At 39.2% G+C, this 19608-nt stretch overlaps 1 protein-coding gene across 1 annotated transcript in view; it reads right to left on the reverse strand.

Moving 5' to 3' along the window:
* Positions 1 to 510: 510 nt before the first annotated feature.
* LOC141362838 (Fc receptor-like protein 5) overlaps positions 511 to 19608 on the reverse strand; it is a 34075-nt gene continuing 14977 nt past the window's right edge. Inside the window, exons 3-10 of the mRNA XM_073865096.1 lie at positions 17514 to 17783; positions 15678 to 15945; positions 14493 to 14758; positions 2323 to 2456; positions 2040 to 2214; positions 1648 to 1926; positions 833 to 1078; positions 511 to 752 (exon numbers count right to left, since the gene is read on the reverse strand). Of these exons, the coding sequence (XP_073721197.1) occupies positions 625 to 752; positions 833 to 1078; positions 1648 to 1926; positions 2040 to 2214; positions 2323 to 2456; positions 14493 to 14758; positions 15678 to 15945; positions 17514 to 17783 (1766 nt within the window). The 3' untranslated portion in view covers positions 511 to 624. The remainder of the gene's footprint in view (positions 753 to 832; positions 1079 to 1647; positions 1927 to 2039; positions 2215 to 2322; positions 2457 to 14492; positions 14759 to 15677; positions 15946 to 17513; positions 17784 to 19608) is intronic.

Consider the following 19608-nt stretch of genomic DNA (forward strand, 5'->3'; position numbering starts at 1 on the left):
ATGACTGGATTTTCATTTTGGGGTGAACTGTCCCTTTAAGATCATGAAAAACATTTCATTCAAGTGAATTCTTCTAATCTCATAATTATGACTTTTAATAAATATAATTTTTTTTTAAAGCGCATGACGGAAACAGGCTACCATACAAACTAAAAAAAAGATTACTAAAGTCATGTCTGTGTCACTAAATGCATACAAAGTGTGTTTTTGAATGAGAAAATCAGAAGGAGAGAGGCAGGATGATTTCAATTTATTTTGCATAGCACTTTTTAATCTAATGCATCACATTTCAACGACCCTTTATGAAGAAAAATGGCTGACAAATCTCTCAGTGAGCAAGCTAAGGGTGACAATAATAAGTAAAATGAACAAAGATGTTTAAGTAGATGAAGAAGAAACATTAGAAAAATCTAAATCAAAGGATCTGTACAGATAAAGAGTGTCGCTAATAAAGTGAAATATGATACAAATTCAAGATGCCACAACAAATTCAACACAACTCATCCATCATACAGACATTAATGTTAATTTATTCAGAAATAATCCAGACACACTGAGTAATAATGACAATATTAACTAATTTGTTACATTCAGTATAATAATAGATTATAATGACCCAATAAATCAAAGAGATGTTTCACCTCTCAGTCTACAGCATTTGACAATCAGCACGACTGTCCCTAACAAATATGGAGAAACTGCCAGCAGAAAAGTGATCATGTTGAAGCTACGTGTCTTCATCTGAGAGTCTCCTGAAACACAAACACATTATCATGCAGTATATCTGAACAAAACAAACAAATCTCTTGAGATCCTTTCTATCGACTCTCACCTCTGACTGAGATCCAGCTCTTTGGAGACTCTCCTCTCTCTGGGTGTTTACAGTAGTAGAAACCCTCATGTGACTTTGAGACTGTAGGGATGATCATCATGTCTCCTGTAGTCTGCACCACTGATCCATCTTTATAAAATTCAGCTCTCAGGTTAGAGGGTTTTTTATCTCGATATAAACAGCGTAGAGTCAGATTATCTCCTTTAGTCACAGAATGAACAGGACTGTCCAGAATCACATTAACATCTACACAACAGAAGAAATGATGATGATTATAAATTATAAAAATATATCAGATTATTGCTATTTTCTCTCAGCGTGTTACATCTGGTAGATGATGAAAAATAAAGTAAATTCCATAGACTTAAAATGAAAGAGCATCTTTAACCATTATATAAGGTCCAGAATATAATACTCACCTATCAACATACTAGCAACCAGCAAGAAAACACTTGCAACAATATACTGTAGTGCTGGTCTAAAAACACTTGGAAACCTTAGCAGTCGCATAGCAACACTCTGGCAACCATCTGCATCTGCCCTGTGTTGTTAGTCAGTTTAAAGTCATTTTTTTAATCATTCACATTTATCTGGGTGGTTTATCACATTTTTCTGTGGTGTCACAAACTGATAACACATTTAATATTGAAATTTGCATGGACTTTAAGTTCTGCAGAAGCAAGTATATGCATTTATACTTAAAAAAAATATTTAATAGCTACTGATTATTGAAATGATTTAATTCTGTTCATGAATGTCTTTATGCACTGATTGTTAAGATTTTCTGCCTCTAAAATAAATAAATACAAACTCACTGTGTACTGAGATATTAACAGGATAAAGTTTCTCTCCAGATTCAGACTGACACCAGTACACTCCAGTATCAGATGTGTTGAGAGATCTGATTGTACAGTTAGATGTTGTTCCTGTAGATCTCGTGTCTGATGATGAACAAGGTTTCAGTTTGTGTGTGTATCTTCTCACTGTCCATCCAGTAGAGTTACTGTGATCCTCACAGCTCAGAGAGAGAGATTCAGATGAGAAGTGTTGAGATCTGTTGGGTCTGATGATCAGAGAGACTGAAGGAGAAACACCTGAGAAGAAAATGACAGAAAATCATCTTTATAAGAGATAAATAAATAAATAAATGATATAAGACACAGAGTGTAAGAGATTGTTGTGGTTTAGTTGTGTGTGATGAACTCACCAGTGATCCACAGTGTTTGTGTGTTACTGTCTGTGTGATAGACTGGATCTCCTCTCTCTGCTCTGCACATATAAACTCCTGTGTGCTTCACAGTCACTGAACTCACTGTGTAGATGCCTTTAACACCTCTACTGCTGTTTGACACCAGCTCATAATCATCTTTATTCACCAAAGAGTCAAAATGTGAAATAAATGTTTTTAAAATTAAATAATGAAAATCTATTTAAGCCTTAAAATGTTTTGAATTAACCCAGTTGAGTTGATGTTATGAAATGAATGAGATATTACCTGTGTAAACAGTGAACCAGCTGAATGTCCAGCCTGTAGATGAATTTATAACCTCACACATCAGAGTCACTGAATCTCCTTCAGTCAACCACTGCTGTGGAGAAACACTTAAAACTGTCTGTGGTTTATCTGAAAGTGATCAATCTCTCATGAATAACATGTTACACTTCATCTCTTCACACTAATAATGATGAACAAACATATAAACTCACCTGATGATACAGTCAGTGTAACAGCATCACTCATCTCTGCGTTTTGTTCACGTATCTTTCCTCTACATGTGTATTTATTACTGTCAGTCTGTTGAATGTTGTTGATCTTACACTCTTGTGTCTTACAGTAGAACCGTCTATACAAGTTATATGGCTCTACAGTCCAGCTGTATGTCCACTCAGTGTCTCCTGTATCCTGTATGTCACATCTCAGAGTAACAGTTTCTCCTCTGAACAGCTGTTTGTCAGGATCAACACTCACTACAGGTTTAAGATTCTCTGTACAAACACAATTATTTTTTTATAATTAATTCGTTATATCATCATGTAAAATGCTTAACAAAACACATGTACACAACCTTTCATATATTTAAACACTTGATTTGATTTAAACAAAGACCATAGTTGGGGAAACAGCAAACATTTCTCAATTGACAAAAAACGGGTTGTAAAAAACTTTAACGATCATGTTTGTTTCAAACCTGCATGAATTTCTTTTCTCCAAAAAGGCACAACGAATAAATATATTAAAAAAAGGCTGATATTTTTTCACTTAATAAAAGTGAATCAGGAGTAGGGTTGGGAACAGAAAACAGTTTCTTATTCAGAACCGGTTCTGTTTTTAAAAGGAATCGGAACCGCACGGAATTATTAAAGGAACAGTATGTAGGATTGTGGGCAAAACTGGTATTGCAATCACAAAACTTTTGGCTAAAACTGGTACTGCAATCACACAACTGGTGGCCAATACACAAAATGACAATATAAACATCTGTTGAGGGCTGCAACTCCACTTTCTAAATGACAATATCCTGGCCAGACCACTGTTGTCAGTGATATAAGTATTTGAAATGAAAATGATTTCTTAATGTCTAGTGACATATCAGGGCCATTTTATGATTAATTGATATAAATTTCTTACATACTGTTCCTTTAAGTTTTAAGTGCTTAATTTCTTAATATTTGTTTCACAATTCATGTCTAAAATCATGCGGAAAACGTGGCCGTGAGATCTTACAAGGGCTACTTCAACAGGAATAAATTATATAGTGACTGAAAATATTAATTCACTTTACATTTAAAATATTTTGAAAGTGATAAATGTAGAATCGGAATCTGAAACGGGAATCGTTAGGCATAACTGGAACTGAAATCGGAACAATAAAATTTCTTATGATACCCAACCCTAATCAGGAGCATGCCTCCAAGTCTTCTAAAGCTGTTCTTCTCCAATTTCTTATTTAGTGTAACAAGTAAATAGAAGATGAAGTTATAAAGATTTGGAATAACAAAGAGGACAGCAAATGATGGCAAAAACGTTTTTGACATTAGAAATTTCTAACAACCCATAACAGACTGTCAGATTAAATTCAGTCTACAGTGACTGAGATCCATGTCATCTCTCACCTGTAACATTTATCCACAGTCCATCACTGTAGTCTGTGTAATAGTTTGGGTTTCCTCTTCCAGCTCTACACCAGTACTGACCTCCATCTGAAACTTTAACACTGTTGATTGTGTAAGAGTTTGTTTCTGTTGTCGTCTTCTCAGTGTTTTGTGTATGTTTGTACCAGTAAAACTTCCATCCAGTAGACCAATGATCAATGTGACACTTCAGAGTCACTGTGTTACCTGTCAGTACAGATCCTTCAGTATCTGATGTGAGTTTAGGTTTTGGTATTGATCCTGCAAGAGAATAAAACACAGAGTCTCTGTTTATAGTGTAATGCTCAGAGTTAAACACTTCAGTTGTGTCTTTATACCACAGATATCTGCAGTTTCTGTACTGATCCTCTATCTCACACTTCAGTCTTTTCACTGAACACTGATGTTTCTTTTTGCATAGGAAAAGTTAAAGGTAGCTTTTTGTCAGGGCTTGACATTAACACCCACCAACACGCCGGATGCGGGTAGATTTTGTTTGTGGCGGGTAAGACAGCCAATCCCACTAGCCACTTTGGCAGGTTGAATATATTTTTTATTGTAGTTTTCTTAAAAGTAAACAATGTGCAATGCGACACTGGGAAAATACAACTCCCATGAGCACTCTCTGCACCCAGCGCATACTGGTCCCGTACACACTGCATAGTAATTCGGTTGTCACTTCACCTTTTAATGCTTAATCTGTTATGGGAATGAAGGACTCAAATGCAGGGATAGCAGAAAAATGTCACAGTTTATTAATGCGGCCACAGGCAGAGGATAAAGGCACCAACAAAGACACAGATGAACAGAATAGTATCCAGGTGGCTGGAGAACGATAACTAAATAGTCCTCTGTGGCAGAACAGAACGAAAAGGGCAGCGGGGTTCACAAGGCACCCGGAGACAGCGAGAGGAGACCGATGCCAGCCAGCAGCACCACACAGGTACAACACAAGTCTCTCTCGAGCCACAGTTCTGTGTATGACAAATAAACGCAGGGGGGGTAATTCCAACAGTAACAATGTAATCCTCACACACGAGACAGGACAGGACAGGACAGGGAATAGTAGAGATAAATCCAATACAGAAACGAACACGTCTGCATAGCTTAACAATCTGACAAAAGACAAAGACAGGGCACGATAGATAAAGCCTAGGTTAATGAGAGAAGATGAGGAACAGGTGAAGAGAGAGACAGAGTGGAAACAGCTGCGGCAGAGAGTAATGAGAGCGGGCGATATGTGTGTGTGTATGATTGTGTGTATGATTGTGTGTGTGATTGTGTGTGTGTGTGTGTGTGTGTATGGAATGTAGAGAAAGAGAGAAAGAAACTGGGTCATGACAGTGCCCCCCCACTAAAGAGCGCCCCCTGGCGCTCCTAAGGGGGAAGCCTGACGAGACCGGAGGAAATCATCAATGAGCGAAGGATCCAAGACGTCCCGGGGAGAAACCCAACTCCTCTCCTCAGGACCATAGCCCTCCCAATCGACCAAGTACTGATGTCCACGCCCCCGACGACGCATGTCCAAAATCTTGCGGACTCTGTAAACGGGTGACCCTTCGATACGAATGGCAGAAAGTGCGGAGCGAGGGGACGAGCGGGGGGCAGGCTTAATGCAAGAGACATGAAAAACGGGGTGTACCCGGCGAAGATTAGACGGGAGACGGAGCTTGACAGCGACAGGATTAATAATCTTAGTGATAGGGAAAGGTCCGATAAATCGAGGAGCCAATTTACGAGATTCAGACTGGAGAGGTAAATTTGCTGTGGATAACCACACCTTTTGACCCGGCAAATAGCGGGGGCTCTTAATCCGACGCTTATTAGCAGTGATGCACATGCGTTTACGAGAGCGACACAGAGCGGATCTTACCCTTCTCCAGGTTCGTTTACAGCGAGAAATAAATGTCTGCACGCTCGGGCATCTAGAATCAACCTCTTGTGAAGAGAATAAAGGAGGCTGGTACCCGAGGCAGCACTGAAACGGAGACAGTCCCGTGGCAGAGGATGGGAGCGAATTATGGGCATACTCTGCCCACGGGAGCTGCTCAGACCAAGATGATGGGTTACGAAATGCGAGACTACGTAAGAGCCGACCTATGATCTGGTTGGCTCGTTCAGCTTGGCCACAAGTTTGGGGGTGAAAGCCCGACGAGAGATTGGCAGTGGCACCAATGAGGCGACAAAACTCTCTCCAGAATAGAGAGGAAAATTGTGGTCCTCTGTCAGAAACTACTTCAGAGGGTAAACCATGTAATTTAAATACATGGTCTACAACTATCTGGGCGGTCTCCTTGGCAGAGGGGAGTTTAGTGAGTGGGATAAAGTGGGCAGACTTAGAAAACCGATCAACCACCGTCAAAATGACTGTGTTACCATTAGACGGGGGAAGACCGGTGATAAAGTCAAGCGCGATGTGAGACCATGGACGAGTAGGAACAGGCAGCGGACGGAGCAGACCGGCTGGCGGAGCATTACCAGCCTTAGTTTGAGCGCAAACCGCACATGAAGCAATAAAGCGGCGAGCGTCTCGTTCTAATGTGGGCCACCAAAAACGCTGGCGGATGGCCGCAAGAGTGCCCCGAACGCCGGGATGGGCAGTTAATTTAGATGAGTGTCCCCATTGTAGGACAGCCAAGCGTGTGGGCACCGGAACAAAGAGTAAGCCCTTAGGGCAATTTCGTGGCACGGCAACGCGCGATAAAGCGCGCTTTACCTGTTTCTCGATTCCCCACCCTGCGGCTCCCACCACGAGACCAGGAGAAATTATCTCCTTCGGTGACGAGGAGGAGGTCGAGGGATCAAAGAGTCGAGACAAGGCATCCGGCTTTACGTTCTTTGAACCGGGACGGTAAGAGATAGAAAAGTCAAAGCGCGTGAAAAATAATGCCCAACGAGCCTGACGCGCATTTAATCTCTTAGCGGAACGGATATATTCTAAATTACGATGGTCGGTCCAGACAATAAAGGGAATAGAAGAACCCTCCAACCAATGTCGCCACTCGCCGAGCGCTAAGCGTATGGCGAGCAGCTCCCGGTTGCCGACATCGTAATTACGTTCCGCAGGCGAAAGACGATGGGAATAATAGGCGCACGGGTGGATCTTTCCATCAGCTGCAGATCGCTGTGATAGAACAGCACCCACTCCAACTTCAGACGCATCAACCTCGACGATGAACTGTCTAGTGACATCAGGCGTAATAAGAATGGGTGCGGTAGTAAAGAGAGACTTTAAATGATCAAAAGCCTTTTGAGCGGACTCTGACCATTCAAAGCGTGACTTGACAGATGTTAGAGCGGTGAGAGGGGCGGCCACCTGACTAAAATTTCGGATAAAGCGGCGATAAAAATTTGCAAAGCCAATGAAGCGTTGTAACGAGACACGAGAATTGGGAGCCGGCCAATCTGCCACCGCTTGAACCTTTGAAGGATCCATACTAATCCCCTCTGCCGAGATTACTGAACCCAGAAACGTGACCGAAGATACGTGAAACGAACACTTCTCTGCTTTGACAAATAGCCGGTTCTCACGTAAGCGTTGAAGCACACGGCGTACATGCTGGACATGAACCTGGAGAGACGGGGAGAAGATAAGTATGTCGTCAATATAGACAAACACAAAAATGTTAAGCATGTCGCGGAGAACATCATTGACAAGGGCCTGAAACACGGAGGGGGCGTTGACTAGACCGAAAGGGAGGACCCGATATTCAAAATGACCGAGGGGCGTGTTAAAGGCGGTCTTCCACTCGTCTCCTTCTTTAATACGCACTAAATGATATGCGTTGCGGAGATCGAGCTTGGTAAAAATCTTAGCTCCCTGCAGGATCTCGAAGGCTGAAGACATCAATGGCAAAGGATAGCGATTCTTAACAGTGATGTCATTCAGCCCTCGATAATCTATGCAGGGACGGAGCGAACCGTCTTTCTTCTTTACGAAGAAAAACCCCGCACCAGCGGGAGATGACGACGGAACGATGGTTCCCGCATTAAGTGAATCAGAAAGATAATTCTCTAGCGCCTCCCGTTCAGGAGCCGACAGAGAATAAAGTCTACCCCTAGGAGGCGTGGTACCGGGTAAGAGATCGATAGCACAGTCATATGGACGATGAGGAGGGAGAGAGGTGGCCCGTGAACGACTGAAGACCTCCCGCAGATCGTGATACTCCTCCGGAACTCCAGACAAATCACCAGCCTCTTCCTGAAACACAGAAACAGAAGAGACAGGAGGAACAGCAGATACTAAACACTCAACATGACAAGACAACCCCCACGAAACAATTGATCCCTTAGACCAATCAATATGTGGACTATGGCGTTTAAGCCAAGGATGACCCAGAACAATAGGGGTAAATGGAGAACGAAAAATCAAAAAAGAAATTGTCTCTCTATGGTTACCAGAAACGGTTAGAGTCAGTGGAACAGTCTCTTTCTGTACTTTGGGTAATGAACTGCCATCTAAGGCAAATAAAGGAGTACTGTCACTTAAATGCATGAGAGGAATACCTTGTTGTAGAGCCCAATCCTCATCAATAAAATTTCCCTCTGCCCCAGAGTCGATTAAGGCAGAACTGGCAATTGATGAAGCAGACCAATGAAGCATGACCGGAAGTGACGTACAAGCCCTGGAAGGGGTTTTCTGTGTGATGGCGCTCGCCAGTAACCCTCCATCTACCGGCGAGCGTTGGCTTTTACCGGACATGCAGACACAAAATGGTCAGCGGCTGCACAGTACATGCATAGACGGTTAGAAATCCTTCTCTCCCGTTCCTTGGGAGAGATACGAAGACCACCTAACTGCATAGGCTCCGGCACAGTTTCGGCGAAAACAGGTGCAGCCCTGACAGATGAGGAAGGGGAAGCCGCTGTCACCGTGCGGCGGGCTCTGCGGCGAAGCTCAAACCGCTTCTCAACCCGAATGGCGAGAGCGATGAGGTCGTCGAGGGAAAGAGGAACCTCCCGAATGAAGATCTCCTCCCTGATCTCCGAACTAAGACCCTCCAAAAACCGGGCGATGAGAGCAGGCTCGTTCCAGCCACTGGTGGTAGCGAGGGTGCGAAACTCAATAGAAAAATCAGACACCGAGCCTCTACCCTGTCGAAGGACGGACAGCTGACGAGAAGCCTCAGTGCCATGGGCAGAACGGTCGAAGACCTGGATCATCTCATTCTTGAATTGAGCGAAGCTGAGAACACAATCCGATTCCGCCTGCCAGTTAGCCGTGGCCCACTCCCGGGCGCGACCAGTGAGAAGGGAGATGACATAAGCGACCCTCGAGCGCTCCCTAGCATACGTCACTGGCTGAAGGGAGAAAACCACCTCACACTGGGTCAGAAAGGCACGGCACTGAGTAGGTTCACCCGAATAGACAGGAGGGTTGTTAATCCGTGGCTCCGGTGGAACATGAGTGACCGGTGATGAGGCCCGCGGCTGGCGGATATGATGTACCTGCTGCGAGAGGTCAGACATCTGGGCAGCAAGCGTCTCGACCGCATGTCGGGCAGCGGTGATGTCCTCCTCGTGCCGTCCTAGAAGGGCACCCTGCTGTTCGACGGCAGCCTGAAAGGGACCGGCTGCCTGAAAGGGGCTGCTACCCGCTGAGTCCATGCTTGGTCAGATTGTTCTGTTATGGGAATGAAGGACTCAAATGCAGGGATAGCAGAAAAATGTCACAGTTTATTAATGCGGCCACAGGCAGAGGATAAAGGCACCAACAAAGACACAGATGAACAGAATAGTATCCAGGTGGCTGGAGAACGATAACTAAATAGTCCTCTGTGGCAGAACAGAACGAAAAGGGCAGCGGGGTTCACAAGGCACCCGGAGACAGCGAGAGGAGACCGATGCCAGCCAGCAGCACCACACAGGTACAACACAAGTCTCTCTCGAGCCACAGTTCTGTGTATGACAAATAAACGCAGGGGGGGTAATTCCAACAGTAACAATGTAATCCTCACACACGAGACAGGACAGGACAGGACAGGGAATAGTAGAGATAAATCCAATACAGAAACGAACACGTCTGCATAGCTTAACAATCTGACAAAAGACAAAGACAGGGCACGATAGATAAAGCCTAGGTTAATGAGAGAAGATGAGGAACAGGTGAAGAGAGAGACAGAGTGGAAACAGCTGCGGCAGAGAGTAATGAGAGCGGGCGATATGTGTGTGTGTATGATTGTGTGTATGATTGTGTGTGTGATTGTGTGTGTGTGTGTGTGTGTATGGAATGTAGAGAAAGAGAGAAAGAAACTGGGTCATGACATAATCCTGTTCTGTACACACACACTTCAGTTCGGGACTCACAACCGCATTCTACAACCAAATTAACTCCCGCAAAATGCAGGTAGTGACAAACGCATTTACAGAAACTCTGCATAGTGTGTACATAACCAAACTAAACAACTAGTAGTTAATCAAGTATTTAAACGTGCATCATAAACATGACAGATCTCTCTTCTGAAAAAATAAATTCCTAGAAGCAAGGCCGTAGCCAGGATTTTTCAAATACCGAGGACATTTTTTTATTATTTACATTTTTTCCATATTACAGAATAATAATAAACACCTCCAAACTACAACATAGCACAAATGTAACTGTGTCTGTGAGAATTTTGTTGGTGACTAAAAGCATCCAAAATAAATCAATGGTTACATTTCATCATCTGAAGTGCAAGTCACCCTTTGCCTAGAAACTGTGTCATTTTTTCAAGAAGCTTCTTAAATTTTCAATTAAGGATGAATTTTTAAGAGTATAGAAGGAGTTTATATATAATATGGGCTCTTGGTGGCTGCTTTTTCTTCAATATTCAGTGTAAGTCATCTATTTCAAAAAATATATTTTTTGGTTTCTAATAACAAAAATTAATCTGTTTGGCACAGCTATATTTTGTCTACAAAAGTAATTTCAAGCATTTAACCATAAGCCTTCAGATTTAATGATTTTTAAGAGCATAGTTAACATTTTAGTTAAGTGACCTTAAACTTTTGAACAGTAGTGTAGGTTTTAATCTCATTGATTGCCGTATTGCATCCCATATTGTAGGCTATTTGCTGCATAACCTTTAACTTTCTCACCTTCCCTCCTTCTCTGCTCATCTTTTGCTGGCTTTCCAGATGATAGTTAAGTTTGTTACAGCCTTTTCATTTTCATTATTAGATTAGAATTACAGACGTGGAGAGACTCTTTCTTACGTTGCATGTTACATAAACATTCTTGCCTTTCTTGCATACTATTCTTGTATAGAAGCAGTGCTTATTATACTCTGTGTTTGCGACCGCTACCTTTGAGCTTGTTGTACTTCCATCGCTCTGTCGTTGCGGGCGTGAGGGACTCGGGCGGACTGCACGTGAGGACCGGGCTGTCTGTGAGTGTCTAGCAGCAGCACCCGCTGCTCGTTGAGTGTAGAGAATGATACATGATCTCGCGTCAGTCTCCAACCACGACAGAAAAGATCGCTAGATTTGTCCTTTTTCGCTTTTTTTAAGTTGCTAAATCTAGCGACAAAGTCATCAACAAGTTGGCAACACGGCACTGCTCGGACTGTGCATGTATATAGTGTATGAGCCTATCCTGCTTCTGGTTGGCTAACGATGGCTTTTCTTCAAGAAAAAACTACCGAGGACATGACCTCGGTGTCCTCAATGGTAGCTACGGCCATGCCTAGAAGGGGAAAAAAGTCTTCTGTATGTGCGGTTCAGAAAATGACAGAGGCACAAGGTTTGGTGACTAGTGTTGCCTAATCTTGCACTAAAAAAACAGCGATCAAGTCCAATAATAAACCGAAATAAATCTAAATGCTTTACTTCAAAGATCAAAATATTGGGACCGGCACATTCACACTTTATTAACACCAAAACTTGATCGTTTCATGAGCCAAAAGCCTTAAACAGTTAAGCGCCAAAACGATACTTACGTACAAAAAAGCAGAGGACCTGGCAACACTGCAAGACTGCGCACTGTGAAGCAGCCTCACAAAAGAACCGTACAATACACAATGCCAGGATGGAGGTTTATTGCAAAACACAATGCTGTTAGATTATTTTGGTGAAAGCTGTGAGTGATAAGCACGCGAGACGGCAGAACGTTGCTATGGTTATTTCTGTGTCAATCATCACGGGAGTGAGTCTTGTTCCGTACAGACATGAAACGAACATTTAGGGGATTCACTCCCGCATTTAAATGCGGTTGTCACTCCCGAAAGTTTGCAGTGTGTACGAGAACACTGAGACCATTTGTTGCGTACACACTCTCTGGGCAAGAGTGGAGAGAAATTCATAGCACATACCTGAATGCACACATCCCAGTTTTGTCCAAAATCAAAGGAAACTCAGCAGTGGAGAGGTTCGCCGCTCGCACATCATTTTAACTCTTTCCCCGACATTGACGAGATATCTCGTCAATTACGAGAAAACGCTTCCCCGCCAATGAGGAGATTTTCCGTCTTTCCGCAATACCGCTATTACCCACCAGGTGGCGCCCTTCCGCAACTTTTTAAACCCGGAAGTATTGCCCTATGACAAGCTGCTGCATGTCCGTGTCTGTTTTAAGGATCGCTCTGAATTGGATCTCTATGAAAAGTCCGTCACAAAAATGGAATTATCTAAATGTGATGTTTTTGCAGAAACCTACCCATATTCAAAAGCTGATTACAAAAGAACTACTCAAGGTAGGATGAAACGTTTTTTTTTTTTGTTTGAAACCAGAGGGTCTGTTCTTTCATTTGGTATATTGTATGTTTATATATCTGAAGAAGAACATTTTCTGGAAGGCATTAAACTTTGGTGAAAATCATGAAAAACGCTGGCGCTGGCTGGCAACTTTTTTTTAAAAATGCTGGCGGTGAAAGAGTTAATGAAGGCTACTTTGTGCAACAATAATGCCCTCTCGACATTTGCAAATAAATTTACTGCTGTTGTTAATAATGTTTGTCTAGGGTTTTTGTGTTTATCTTTTCAGGTAATCTTCTACACCCCTGCATCACTTGTAATATATTCATTAGAATTTAATCTATTTATGCCTTACTTAGCATGTTTTTCATGCACCTAAATATATGATATGATCTATACTGATACACCAGCTAAATAATGTAGTCTTAATTTGAGGTGGTAATTCTGCATCTAATCTAGCTAAATCAAGTAAAATTAGTAAAATTAAAGTAATTTTAGGATGCCAAAGTCAAGTTTAATCAAGTTTTACCAACAACTAAATTTTGGCCAGTGAAAATGCTGAGTGGCTAGTAACTTTGAAAACCAACTAGCCACTTTGGCGGGTGAGCAAAAAAGTTAATGACAAGCCTTGCTTTTAGTATATTCAACGTTCAATACAGTTGCCGCATAAATATTAATATTTTATTTCATAATAATGAGTGTATATTTTGTTGTATGTCAAGTCCCTCTTGTAGAAGTAATTTTAATCCTGTGTATATAACCTGAGTTGACTATATATATATATATATATATATATATATATATATATATATATATATATATGAAGAGTTTAGTTCCAAAGCGCAATAAATGCCATTTTTGAAAAAAATGAGTTACTGCCAGAATCAGTATTTTATAAGGTCAGTATTTAAAAGTAAATTCTTAATTTTACGCAAAATTCAATATCCGCCGTGTTATTCTGTCATCTTTCCTCCCTTTTTTCCCAAAACGTAATAAACGCCACTCCTCCTTTTCCACAGAATGCAATAAATCCGCTCCACAAATTACAGCCCACCATTCCACGCAATGTAAACAAACAATGGCGGCGCGCTGAGTACACGGAATCCTAGTTTTCCTCATCTATTTTGTACTTCTTGATCAACAAACAAACAAAAACAAAATATTACTTTAATGGCATTGATAAACCTGTGATGGTTTTTTGTGATGGGAAAGAAACGTTAGCTATCAACATCTAATAATTCACGCGAGAGGCACTCGACACATTGAAAAATGTTAAGCAACGACGTCAAGTATAACCGAAGCAATGAAAGTGTTCTTAATATGACAAAGTAAGTGTTTTGATTTATGCCATTAATGTTTATTTTTTTTTATCAGTGTATAACACTAGTCAACTAAATGAATATAAAATGGCAAAGATGAATGCACATTTATATAGGCTATTGATTCAATAGATTTATAGCATTTTGAAAAAAACTTATCATGGATTTATTGCATTTTGTAAAAAAATCAGTTTTTATAATAAATCTTTGAAAATCAAGTTATGGATTTGAATTTTTAATGTTGTTATAACCTAAAGATGCTATGTGAAAGTTTGTAACAGAAAATAGTGGTTTTCATCTTGTCACTTTCTTGGTATAGAAAACATGTTTTTACCGAAATTTGTCAAAATGGATTTATTGCGTTTTGGAACCAAACTCTTCATATATATATATATATATATATATATATATATATATATATATATATATATATATATATATATATATATATATATATATATATATATATATATATATATATATATATATATATATATATATATAGACTGTATATTGTGAAGGATAATAAACAGACTCACCTGATACTGTCAGTGTAACTGCATTACTGATGTGTGAGTATTGTGATCCTCTGGTCTCTGTTCCTCTACAGGTGTATTTACCTGCGTCAGATTCAGTAACAGATCTGATTGTGTAATACTGAAGTTTATTCTGCTGGATGATTGAATCTTTATACCAGCTGTACTGCCAGCTGCTGACTCCTCCTCCATTGATGACACATCTGAGATTGACAGTTTCTCCTCTGAATACATGATCAGCAGGCCAAACAGACACTTCAGGTGTTGGTCTTTCTGTACAATAACAACAATTCACATTGAAAATAATGTCAAATAAACACTTGATTGCAAACTGTGTTGGGTGTAACTAGTTACTAAGTAATTAGTTGCTGTAATTTAATTACTTTTCCATTGAAGAAGTAAAGTAAGGGATTACTCTTATTTTTCCAGTAATTTAATTACATTTACTTCAGATGTAATTTAACTACATACTGTGTATGGACTGTAGAACAATTATATTTAAATAATACAATAGTGGATTTAACATCAAAATACTATAATGTCTAATGTTTAAAATGTTTTTTTATGAATCCTTCTCACTTTAAATATTTTAATAGTAAATAAGAATAATAGTAATACTATTATCACTGGTTGGTTATTAGCATTAATATTACTAAGATATTGGCTGTTTATTAGAACCTAAATAGCACATATGAATGCCTTATTCTGCAAAACCTTATTCTACATCCTTTACCATGCCCTTTTTCGGTCAATACTTAAAATTAAAAACTTTAATTAGCAGTATATAAAGTATATTTAGGCAAAAGTAGTTGATAGTTAGTTAATAGAGAGAATTGGACCCTAAAGTGGTACCAGAATAATTTATGTACTTTTATATGATTTGTTCAAGCCATTTCAAGCCTATCTTTGTATCATTTACTAAATAGGATTTAGAAAGAATAAAGTAAGTAATCAAATACTTTTTGGAGAAAGTAATTTGTACAGTAAGCCAATTACATGATTGAATATGTTATTAGTAACTAGTAGTTAATAACTTTTTTTGGGTAACTTACCCAACACTGATTGCAAAACATATATGCTATCATATTATAGTTTTTTCCTCTGTAACCATTATTGCACTTGCTCAACGTTTTAGGAATTAATGTTATCATGCTAATAAAACAAAGTGTATAATGTGAGTATAAATACTTACTCTGTACTGTCACTGTTATTGGTTCACTGTGTTGTGTATAAACCTGAGGGTTTCCTCTTCCAGCTCTGCACTTGTACTTTCCTCCATCAGAGACTTGCACAGATCTGATTGTTTTAGTTCCTGTAGTTTCAGTGGATTCAGTGTTTGAAGGGTTTATGAAGATAAACTTCCATCCAGTGGACTCATGAACCTCACAGATCAGAGTAACTGTGTCTCCAACGAATACAGACGTCTGTGGCTGCACAGTAAGTTTTGGTTTTACATCTGTTAAAATAAAATCATTGTGAACAGTGAATCTGAAACTCATACAGTATTATTGATAGATTAAACCTTTAAGTTGTTATCTGAATATAAATAGACTGTAAAAATTATGTCAAATAAACATATACTTTTATGTTACTTTAACTTAAATTAAGTTAAACAATTTCAACTTTTCAACAGTTTTTCTATGTTATGACAACTTATCACTATTATATTTTTCAAAACGTAAAATAATAGGTTAAATTGAATTGCAAAACCAAGTTGTTATAACTTTTCTTTACAGTGTAGACAAACTTTAGTGGTGTTTTCTTGCTGATAATAAAGAACTAAATTAGCAAAATTTGATTTTTTTATTTAAATTGAATATTTATATTAAGGTAAATGTTTTAGCTTTTGTAATTCAACACGATTTTAAACATAAAACAAACATAATTTGTCTTATTTAATTTAAAGCTTTAAAAGTTGTATTATCTATAAACGTAATTGCCGTTCAGTGTCCTATGAAATAATTTTCATAATGTTTTCAGAACAGAGTATGTGAGTATAAATGAAGAGTTTGGTTCCAAAACGCAATAAACGCCATTTTTGAAAAAAATGAGTTACTGCCAAAATCAGCATTATATCAGGTCAGTAGTTAAAAGTAAATTCTTAATTTTACGCAAAATCCAATATCCGCCGTGTTATTCTGTCATCTTTTCTCCCTTTTTTCCCAAAATGCGACAAACGCCACTTCCCATTTTTTACAGAACGCAATAACTCCATTTCTGATATTACAGCCCACCGTTCACGCAATGTAAACAAACAATGGCGGACGCGCTGAGTACACGGAGTCCTGGTTTTCCTCATCTACTTTGTACTACGTGATCAACAAACAAAACAAAATAATACTTTAATTGCATCGCTAAACCTGTGATGGTTTTCTGTGATGGGAAAGAAACGTAAGCCATCAGCATCTAATATTTTCCCTGAGAGGCACTCGGGAGACGGGTGCTTGTTCTCCCGACAGCATCAAGCTTCTCATGCTAACACATTGACCCCAGAGGATCTTATGAAAAACTTTCCATTATTTTACTCAAAGTCAACGAAAATCGAGCAGGACCAAAAACATTTTACAGATGATCTCTGTGAAAGACGTTAAGCGAAGACGTCAAGTAACCGCAATGACAGGGTTCTTAATATGACAAAGTAAGTGTTTTGATTAATAACATTAATGTTTATATTTTTAATTAGTGTGTACAAATAGTCAACTAAATGAATATAACATGGCAAACATGAATGCACATTTATATAGGCTATTGATTCAATAGATTTATAGCATTTTGAATAAAAACTTGTCATGGATTTATTGCATTTTGTGGAAAAATTAATCCGTTTTTATAATAAATCTTTGAAAATCAACTTATGGATTTGAATTTTTTATGTTTTTATAACCTAAAGATGCTGTGTGAAAGTTTGTAACAGAAAATAGTTGTTTTCATCTTGTCACTTTCTTGGTATAGAAAACACGTTTTTACCAAAATTTGTCAAAATGGATTTATTGCGTTTTGGAACCAAACTCTTCAAATATTTACCCTTTACTGTCAATCTTATTGGTTCACTGTGTTGTGTGTCTAAGTGAGGGTTTTCTCCTTTTCTGGCTCTGCACTTGTACTCTCCTCCATCAGAAACTTGAACAGATCTGATTGTTTTAGTTTTAGTTTCTGAAGTTTCAAAGGATTGAGGGTTTGATGGTGTGATGAAAAGAAACTTCCATCCAGTGGACTGATGAACCTCACAGATCAGAGTAACTGAGTCTCCAATAAACACAGACATCTGTGGCTGCACAGTCAGAGTTGGTTTATCTGTCAATATAAAATCAATGACACTTGTCAGTTTTTTAACAAGATTTTGTTACTGTAACTGGTAAAAGATCATTAGTGCAGTCATATTTTACAGAAAAAACCCACATATAATCCGCAGTGGTGATTTTTATATTTAAAGATATACATTAAAGTGTAATTATAATCAAAATATTAAAGGTGTTAAAGAATCCCTTATTACAATATGTTACATTGTTGTCTGATATCTACATAGAAGCTATGTGACTTTATAACTCTAGGTGCAAAAATTACCCAGATACTGTTTTATATGTCCATTTACAACTCGAGGATTTGTCCCCAGGGTCATGAATAATAATGTTGATTGACTTTTCCTCAGAGCGGCTCATTTTAGAAGCTATGTGTGTTGTAAGGAGCCACCCATCGGCCCAACAGTGAAGGGATCTCGTGTTCTTTCATGTCTTGGCGCTTCTAAAAGATTAATTCTATTTATCAGGATTTAATTACTTTCTTTGACATCTGTGTTTAAATTATAATCTGACTCCAATTTAATATACTGCACTCTAAAAAATATTTAGGACAGAACACATTTCTGGGTTAAAATGACCCAATTAATGGGTTGTTTTAACCCAACTGCTGGGCTATTATTAATCAACCATGTTGAAACAACCCAGCAGTTGGGTTAAAACAACCCATTTTTTGGGTCACTTTAACCAGTGCTTTAAGTGGGCCGGAACGCCCCGGTACTCAGTACCGCCACTTCTAAAAATAGCTCTTGAGCGTACCACCACCTCTACGTGCGCCCAGAACGTGCTTTTAGCGTACCGGAACGCTCATCTGTTTAAAAATCAGAGGTTTAATTTAATCATTTGGCTGCGATGCCGCTTTTCAGAGCGCCCTTAATGTACGCTTCCTAATTCGTTCCACCGAGAGCAGAGACTACATTACCCATACACCCTTGCGTTTACAAGTTAAAAGCGCATGCGTCCTTCAGTCAGTGTCAAGTTGACACTGTCAACGTGCTCTGGAGAGGTGTGTGTTTGTGTGTGAAACGCTCAACCATAGCTGCTCGGTTAAAATGAAAATACAATGAACACGTAATATGCCCTCCTTGTTTTAGACTCTGAGTAGTAAAAGAACACCTTCAGAATCAGAGGACTCGCTAACATCCCACCAAGCCAGAATGATAGCTGCAGGTCAGACGCAAGCCTTGTAGGTACGTGATGCTGGATAATCTCCGCTGTCGCGGCTTTCAGTTTGGTTCCCCTCGACGCAACTTCGGATTTCCTCAGGCGATGTGCAGAAAACATTCTTGAAATTGTAATATACATTTAGTTTAATTGCTAAACTAAAAGTAAACGAAATTTCAATTAATTTGAACGACGTGCACAGTAGTTTTACCACCCGCAAAATGGAAAACAATGGGACAAAATAAATGACTTTAGAGTTTCAAATGGCCAGTATTTTGTTATTCTTGACCCCATAGACATGGTCTTGGTGTCATTTTAAAGTTTTTTTCAAGCTTTTTCTATCTGAACTACTAGTTTTAGCATTTACCATGCTGAAAATTTTACTCACATATCTACCTTTTGCACATTTTATTTATGTTCAAAAACTCTTTAGCTCTTTCTAATGGTATTTTTTCAAAATCCTTTTGCACATTTTATTTATGTTCAGTAGCTATTTCTAGCTCAAGCAAATCCACAAATTTATAAAAGGATTAATTATTTTTTACAAGGTCGTCTGTTGACTGCTAAATATAAAACCCCTTCAATATAGGAGTCGAGTCAGCAAAAAAAAATAAAGAGTATAAAAAAATAGAGTACCGGCACCTCTTTTGGGCCACTTA

This window comes from Misgurnus anguillicaudatus, unplaced genomic scaffold (genome assembly GCF_027580225.2).
Source record: "Misgurnus anguillicaudatus unplaced genomic scaffold, ASM2758022v2 HiC_scaffold_29, whole genome shotgun sequence".
In the NCBI taxonomy this organism is placed as follows: domain Eukaryota; kingdom Metazoa; phylum Chordata; class Actinopteri; order Cypriniformes; family Cobitidae; genus Misgurnus; species Misgurnus anguillicaudatus.